Genomic DNA, 8,970 nt, shown 5'->3' with positions numbered 1-8,970 from the left:
CCCAATAGATGAACTCGTCTAGATGCTTTTAGATGTGTTATTTTTGACTGTAGCTGCTATATTTCTCTCAGAGGAGTGTAATTAGTCACCCAGGGGCAGGCGGATTGGCTGCACACAGGCAGTGCACACAATACTGCACACAGACAGACGGACAGACACACAACCCGAGCACGGTTTCATAGTAAGCTCCACTTGCGCGGAGGCGCGCCTCCTTCCGCTGCGTTCGCAACTATACTTGTGAGGACATGAACAGTTTTTAGATGCCATTGAAAATAGATGAAAAACAGCCAAATCATCAAGTTAGAGTAATAACAACATGTGACTCTTAACTAGTGGAATAATGATACAACATGGACAGCATAGTACACTATGTCTTATCTGAGCCTTTTTACCTTTTATAAAGTGGAAAATGTCTTTAAATCTTTTCACTCCATTCCACTGATAATTTGCCAAATTGTGAGCATTTGTGGACCTGTTAATATTTAGACTTTGTAAATATGGTTCATATGGGCTTCAGAGTTGAAGATTAACCCATGTTTTGTATTTGTTTCATATTTTCTCATACTGTAATAACCAACCAGTAATGCAGAGTTAATAGTACATTTATTATGTGACATTGTTGTTATGGTCTGTTGCTTTTTAAACTTTAAAAAAAATTTTTTAAATAAAGATGATTATATATCTGATGTTCTTCATTTATTTATTAGTCTTGGTTTTTGGACGTCTTTTTCCTTGAAGTCTCAAGGACAGTAGAAAGATTTTCTTTGCCAGGACTATTTTCACACAAGACACATTGGTTATGTTCAGACTGGCAGCCCAAATATGATTTGACGCATGAAAACCTTTGCTCATCAGGTTTGAACCACATTCATAGGTGGTTAAAAATGATTCAAATCAGAGTTCTAAAGATGTGTCTCAGTCTGGAAGCTCTAACCTCTCAAATCTGACATCAAACTGTCATTTATGTCAGTGGTTCACAACCTTTTCAGGCAGTGACCCCCCAAAATAATCATATTTGAACTGGGGACCCCCCACCCTGACAAGCACTTGGAATTGTATGAGTTGAGGCATACAATTTAGTTTGACTCGGTTCCACAGATAAATATTGTTAAAATAGCCGATCTACAAGTTTGTAGATCGGCTAATAAACAGTTCCCTGGAGAGGTTTATAAGGCCAGAACACATTAAACTGGTATCATGATTGCTTTGGTGTAGAAACGCCTCACTTCCAACAACACTGAAAATGGACCAAACACTCAACATGGCAGAATACCACTCAAAATGGTGGAATGGTTTCCATCATGACCAATACAGTTATTTCATACATAGAGCTCTTCCCTTCTGCCATACTTAAAACCACTGAAACCCTATAGCCTATACTGAGCTGACCGCTGTCCCCCAGGGCTCTATACTAGGACTGCTAGTATTTCCCTCTACACCAAATCTATTCGCCAAAAAAAGCCAAACATAATGTGGACGCTAAGGTTTAAGTGTTTTTGAGTGTAGAGGAACAACAACTTGAACTCTGGTGTCAAATGATTCAGATCAAAGTGTCTGGGTGGTTGTGCCCCACCAGACAAAGACAAAGATAAAAGAAGTTGTCATTGAAAATTGAGAGAGGGGGCAGAACACCAGCTAAGCCAATCAACACTGAGTCCCACACACATGCTATGAATTATCAATAGATATCAAATATTTGCTCCTCGGAGCACAGGTCTCCGCCAGGGCAGGTAGGTTATTGTGGGCCAGCAATGTTTCATGGCAATCGGACTCTGCGTTCATGATTTGAGACATTTGACACAGGTCAGATATAAGGCAGTCTAAGCTAAGTAATGTTAACAAACCACCACAATAAACCTCAACACAAAAAATGCATACTGTAACTTAGTATTGGATGTAGCTACAAACATTCTATGTACACCCTTAATCATTTTCCCATTTGTCCAAAACAAATAATTATAACAATTATTTGGGCAACAAAATGACAACATCTTTTAGTGGAGAATGTTCATCATCTCCTGTACTCATTGTACCTTCTTTTACTGCTGCCTCTATTTGAATCATTGTGTGATATCCAGGTGTGCAACACAAATGTCTCTTTACAACTGTCCTCCCTCTGTCACATCTTCAAAGACTCCGGATGAATATACACGTATATCTTTCTATTTTATTCGTTTAGCAACATCCAGGTACGCAAACTCAATCTCTCTCTCTGCGGGGCAGGTGTTGTAAACTCCTAGCCTGGTATCCAGCCTGCTTCGCTACGTTCGGCGGACTTTTTTTTCTCTCATCGCTTCTCAGTCTGGAAAGCACCCCATTGGGAGGTTTTGCAGAACTACACTAGAACTACATATGTTACGTAGTCAACGTCGTTGCTGATTGGATGTTGTTCCAACGAATGAGAGTAGCGTTAGGCAACCTACGTCATCAGCCAGCGCCACCCTCCATGCTTTTCACACTGTTGTTGATAAATGTATCGCTAGTTCGAGACTCGATCAAAAACCTATAGTAAAAACTAAGTAAACACTAGTTTGACATGTCAGATACAGTAGTACAAAAACCCTGCCGGCTGTGTGGGGTGAGCTTACTGAACGTTGGTGGGACGTTGCAGAGCATGCGTGCACTTTTTAGAGGCAATAAGAAAAATAAACCCTTGTGTGAGAGATTCGCCGAAGTTGGGGTGTCCTTAGTGGACAAGCCTGATCTGTCTCCACGCATATGTGTACCATGCTACCATGTCCTTGAAAAGGTGGAGGTATATTTGCTCACATTAAAAAAATGGCAGTCAGTGCACAACCGTCTAGCCGACGCTGATGGTGAGAATAGAGAGAAGAGGATGAAATACACTCCTTCTAAAACCCCTCGGTCAATAAAGAAGATGTGTCCACAGAAAACGACCGAGGCAGCGACCACAACCAAGCAAATGTTGCCGTCCAGAAGTACTACAGAGGTATGTTACTTTAGTTTGCTTGTTTATTACTTAGGCTAACTGTAAATTGTTTATGTATAACCTTAGTTATTATGATCTTTAGAGTGTTGTAAAATTATCTAAGCAATCAAGGCAGCATGTAATACTTTAATGTTAAATTAGTGTTTGATTTAGTCCAAAAGACAAAGTTTCATGTTAAGCTTTCATTAAGTATATTTAGTTTAAGTTATTTGTAGATTTAGTTTGATTAGAAAAAAAAAAAATAAGTAATTAAGCCCTATGTTATACTTGATAATAGACAGTGGTGGAAAAAGTACTCAAATGTCAATATTGCAATGTAGAAGTATTCTGTTACAAGTACAAGTCTGGAATAAAACATTTACTTGAGTAAAAGAACAATAGTATTGGTATCAAAATGTACTAAAGTACTGTAGTAAATGTAGTAAAAGTACAAAAATGTTTTAAAATAGCAGATCTACAAGCTCACTAACTAGTAACTAAAGTTTTCAAATAATTGTAGTGTAGTAAAAGTACAACATTTTCCTCTGAGTTGTAGTGAAGTAGAAGTAAAAGTATAGACAATTCAAAATACTCCAGTAAAGTAAAAGTACCTCAAAATTGTACTTAAGTACAGTACTTGAGTAAATGTACTTATTTACTTTACACCACTGATAATAGAGCTAATAGAACAAGCTCACAATGCGTTGTAATGCAATGCATTATAAGCTAGTATGTAGTCTATAAATGGGGGAAAATTACATTTTGAGATTTTAGAATTTATACTTAGGTACTTACATTTGTTGTTGCCAATACTTTTGTACTGTCAAATTTGGATTATAGGCTTTTTACATGTAAAGGCCTGTAAAGTTTATTTGTATATTGTGGTATTGCTACTTTTACTTTACTAAAGGAATCTGTGTACCGGTCTTCCACCACTGATTTTAAGATCCCATAGATCATTTTTTTATTAACCACATGAACCCCAGCATCCATATTTTAGGGGTTTCATAATAGGAGTAAAGAGACAAAGATTTGGTGTAATTAGGTGAACATTCAGTGAGCAGATCTACAAGCTCACATTGTACCATGTTGAAATGTGCTGTGAGCTTGTAGACAGGCTATTTATTTATTGTACTTGATGTACAATCAATAATATATATTTTAAGCGGTTAAAAGGGAAGTTATCTGTATTGCACAATGCTGAATAATCTTCTGTCCTTGACCTTCTCATAGCTCCTCACAACCGAGGCAGCAACCACAACCAAGCAAATGCCATCCAGAAGTAGTACTACAGAGGTATTACTTTAGCTTGCTTGTGTATTACTTAGCTGTATATTGTTTATGTATAACCTTAGTTATTATGATCTTTAGAGTGTTAACATTATCGAAGCAATGAAGGCAGCATGTAATACTTTTATGTGAAATTAGAAATTATCCAAAATGCAAAGGTTCACATTAAGCATGATCTGCTCACTGAGCATTCAGTGAGCAGATCTACAAGATCACTATGTGCCATGTTGAAATGCGCTGTGAGCTTGTAGACAGGCTATTTACACTATTGATGTACAATAAATAATATGTTTTAAGTGGTTAAAAAGGAAGTTATTTGTATCGCAAGATGCTGAATAATCTTCTGTACTTGACATAGGTGTTTGTCCAGTACCCAAGCAAAAGAGTGAGGCTGCAGTGTCATCCAGATGTGGCCGGAATCATTGAACATATTGCAAAGGGGAACTGGGAGGCAGCAGCCAAGCAAATTGTGCTACACAGGGCTCTTGTTGAGGAACTGAAACCTGAGGTCTTACAAATTGTTGAGGAAGAATGCCGTGTTCTCTGTGACCAAAAGCAGAGTTTTGTGCTGTGGCGGTCTTCCCCTGATCAATTAAGGACATTTTCATTTGCTGCCCTGGACAATGACCTGAGGCGTCTGGCTCCATTTATCTCCTCCATCTTCTCCACCATCACAAGGCAGTCTCCACATACTGCCTGTGCGGCTGCAGCTATTGCTCTCAGAGGGAGAGAGAACCGATTATCTGCATTTTCCTACTATATTAACAGTGTGTTGCAGTATGGTGGTGCCAAGAAGTCAGTATTCCAGAGATTGTCCAAACTTAGCATAACAACAAGCCATACCTGTGCCATTAAAAAGCAGAAACAGATGGCAACTCTCTGTGGAGAAGCTCTTTATCAGCTGAAGGTAGAAAATGAGATCTTCCTGAAGTACAAAACAGTCTTTGCAGCTAACCTGTGTCCAGAGGAAGAGGAGTCGCTCCAAGTTTGGAACAGTTCAGCTGAATTCACCTACTCTCAGTTATCTCCGTGTGACATATCTGATTTGGGAATAGGTTTTTTGAACATCACATCTCACAGTGAAGAGGGTGTGTCAACACAGTCTAACCCGCCACAGCCCACTGCACTCCAGCCTACTGCACTCCAACACACCCCTCTGCAACCTACCAGACTCGAGTCTAGTGCTTCACAGCCCATAGCACCCCAGTGTACACCCCATCATACTGCACTCCATTCTCCAGCCTTACAGCCCATAGCATGCGAGTCAACAGTGCCCCATCTTACTGCACTCCAGTGTCCAGCCTTACAGCCCATAGCACCCAAGTCAACAGTACCCCAGCAGTCTACAGCACACCAACCTGCCACAATACAGCCAAATCCACCTTCCACCTTTTCCATTATTTTTGACAATATTGATTTATTTTTGCATGTGCACCACCAAACCACTAGCCATGCTAACAAGTCTATTCACTGGACTCACCTTGTGGCTGTGGAAGACAGAGTCCCAACTCACCACCTCAGCGATCAGAAACCAGTTCAGAGTGTGATTGACTATGACATTTATGACGCGCTACCGACTGTTGAGACACAGGCCCACATGAGAAGGGATTTCATCATTCTCGCTAGTCGCATTGTCACTAAACATCTAGCTGCCTTCAAGCCCCTGTCTGCAGCTGTGGTCCACCATATTCCTCATGCATATTCTGATACCATGACAGAGGCTTCCACTTCAGTACGTATAAACACACTAGTGCTATTCATGTTTTGTTTTTTGGTCCACAACTCTAGAAAGCTGTATGTTATGTTTGCCAATTTATATGAACTCTAATCCCCAAGTTTTATCTCCTTAGCATCCCCTTGGACTTCTTTTCAAGAATGAAAATGTGTCAGCTGACTTGGTAGATATTTTGCAGCACATACAGAAAGAGTACGTTTTTTTGTGCAATTGTAAAAGTATGTGGAATAGTACATTAACATTTCTGATATGCAACAGTTGAATAAAAATAACATTTTCATTATTTCATCTATTATTATTAATCTAATTACTCTGTTGCGGTCACTGTGTCTGCCACGTTCACATTTCTTGACATAGGTATGCCCCAAAGATCCCTTCTGATGTAGCACACGCACACCTCTTAGTTGGAGGTGACAGACTCACTGAGGCTAACAGTCGCAACATCCAGTGGGCATTTGCTGACGGAGAAACTAGAGAGGAGAGGCTGGAAGACCTCATTTTTATGTTTTCTGATTGGCATGCAATCAGAAATTTGTATGAAGTGAGTGGTAGCAAGTAAGGAGAATTTGTGGCTGTACACACCAATAATGATAACTAAGAAGTCAACTGTAATGATGATGATGTGAGCACCCACACTGATGAATGATAACGCCCGCCAACATGTTGAAACTGTAAATTCTGTGAGATATTGATTGGCTGTCATCATTCATCAATCACTGTCATTGTCGTTATAGTTGTTCTGTTTACTGTGCCATCCACTTGTTACAATGATTAAAAAGTCATAATACTAATAATAATATCATTATTGGTGTGAACAGCCCTTTGGTCAGGTGCTTGTACTGTTGGTACAAACTGTTAGTACTGTTGGTACGGACCGAATCATCATGACATCACCACAATCACAATGTATTTCCAGGTAGATAATGCCAGCAGTGTCGCATTGGACCAGTATTATTCATTAACCTTATATTGTTATTGACAATTATATTATATTATTTTGTTTTAAATGTCCACAGGTTGACAAACTAGACATAGCTAATGTTCTGGACACTTGAAAAAAATAGACATTCCACCTGGAAATAACAGTTTGTTTAACAGACATTAAAGCATGCTGTTCTGGTCTATTAGATAGGCTAGTTATCTTGCATGTCTATGAAGTGAGTTCATGTAGGATAAGTGCTCAGTGTTTGTATTGCAGTTGTGCTGTAAAGTAGGGTGGGGGGGAGGGCTTGTACATCTCATATATAATGGAGAGACAGAGAGAGAGGCTAGATGAAACAATGAAAATGTTTGATGTTAGGACTATTGAATTTGATCTTTTAGCTTTTAAGCAGTACCAAACAAATCATGTAATACACTGTAATATCTCATTTAACCCTGTCATTTGTTCTTACTTAGATCTACCATCGCATTTTCTTCAAGCAGTCATCAGCCAGAGACCATGGAACCCTATTCGCCAACATGAACAAGGTCAAGTGCAGCAATGCCAAACCAGGGCCTCATGCTGCCTACAACCCCTACAAGCAGTTTGTTAGGAAGGACACAGAGGCTCTCCTCCTGGCTGCCACAATGGAGTGTTTTGGCTTAAAGGATGAAGCAGGTAAGAGAGAGCCTTGACAGTGTTACGTTGATGGGGTGGGCAATGGGCATGGCTGACTGAATATGGACAAGGCCTAAAATAAATGATGCAATAGTTTGTGTCTGTCTTTACAGATGTGCCTGATCATTTCATCCCTGAGGGAGTTCGGCTGGGCACATGCCAGGAGCAGAGGACATGGCTGCACAACGCTTTGGCACGGGTCATAGACAATTTTGTCATGTTGAACGCTAGTGACATTGCTGCTGCTGCAAGAGAAACATCAGTGGGATGTACAGACAGGGTAAAGTTTCCTTGCCGTAGTTCAGGGTGCCAAAAGGTCTACACTTCTGTCAAGTGGCGGGCTCGTCATGAAAAACTAATTCATGATTTAGAGGACAATGCAGATCTCCAAGATGAAAGCATCTCCAGCTCTGCTGACTGTGTGAAAGAACACACAGAGGCGAGACTTGGCTTTGGGCTACTTCTTACAGATATGCAGGATGCAGTGAAAGAGGGCGATGGCGAACAGCTAATGGGTTTGTACAAGGTGGCCTTGTTATATTATAAGGCATACGGGCATACTCAGTATGCATACAGCACTCTGCTTCTGATGGTGCAGCTCAAAGCCACTCTATCACCAAAGATGGCCCACTCTCTAACCTGGAATAGGTTTCAGAATGGCAAGGGGGGGAAAGGGCAAGAACATTCCATTAGATCTGCACCTGGAGCATTTGAATAATTTTTTGAAATCATTCTTAAAAGGATTAGGCCCAAACATGACGGAGAACAGTGCAGAGAGGATCAGCATGTCCCTTGGTGTCTTGAAAGACCTGATCTGCTCCGTAGACAGCGAGCTGGAAGTGTCAAGGTCCTCTGGTTATCACGTAGATACCAAACGTAACGAGGACATTTTTCAACTTGTTGAGGTCTTTAGGGAGTCAAAGGTGTTCACATACCATCCAGGAAGAGAGTATGCATCTTTTGCAGGTTTTAACAGAAACCTTTTGTCCCAGCTGAAGTTGACGGAACTTCGGAGCTGGATGAAAAGCAAGGTTAAAGAATGGAGTGAACTTTATGTCTGAAAAATAGAGCAGAACCTGGTCTACTATGTATCAGTTTGTAAATATTAACCCGGTGCTCTGGTGGCGCAAAGGTAAAGAATCCACCGTGGGCCAGCTTTGTCAAGCGTCTATACGAACACAATTTGTCCATGTTTGGGGGAGGGAAGCTGGGCGGGGAGGGTGTCTCTGCATGTACTCCTACGTGCTAGGGCGGCACCTCTCAGCAGGGAGTGTTGGGCGGGAGGAGTAGAACGAAGGCTCTACTACGTCCTCCTGGTGGAGGCTTCTCACTGAGTCAGTAAGATACAACAGCAGTGACAACACACAAATGCGGAATTAATTAATTAAATTACTAAATTTGGGAGAAAAAAGCGTA

The 8,970-nt window shown here is 40.6% G+C and overlaps 1 protein-coding gene across 1 annotated transcript; it reads left to right on the top strand.

Annotated features, from left to right (window-relative positions):
* The first annotated feature begins 2,514 nt into the window (after nt 1-2,514).
* Nucleotides 2,515-8,717, top strand: LOC308106188 (uncharacterized protein). Its single transcript, XM_080457248.1, has 6 exons — nt 2,515-2,950; nt 4,163-4,225; nt 4,578-5,951; nt 6,070-6,146; nt 7,353-7,554; nt 7,668-8,717. The coding sequence occupies exons 1-5, from the start codon at nt 2,537-2,539 to the stop codon at nt 7,417-7,419; spliced, it is 1,995 nt and encodes a 664-aa protein (XP_080313374.1). The 5' UTR covers nt 2,515-2,536; the 3' UTR covers nt 7,420-7,554; nt 7,668-8,717.
* The last annotated feature ends 253 nt before the right edge of the window (nt 8,718-8,970 follow it).

This window comes from Gymnoscopelus braueri (assembly GCF_963280865.1).
Source record: "Gymnoscopelus braueri genome assembly, chromosome: 18".
Classification (NCBI taxonomy): domain Eukaryota; kingdom Metazoa; phylum Chordata; class Actinopteri; order Myctophiformes; family Myctophidae; genus Gymnoscopelus; species Gymnoscopelus braueri.
This window is presented reverse-complemented; position numbering and strand designations above follow the sequence as displayed.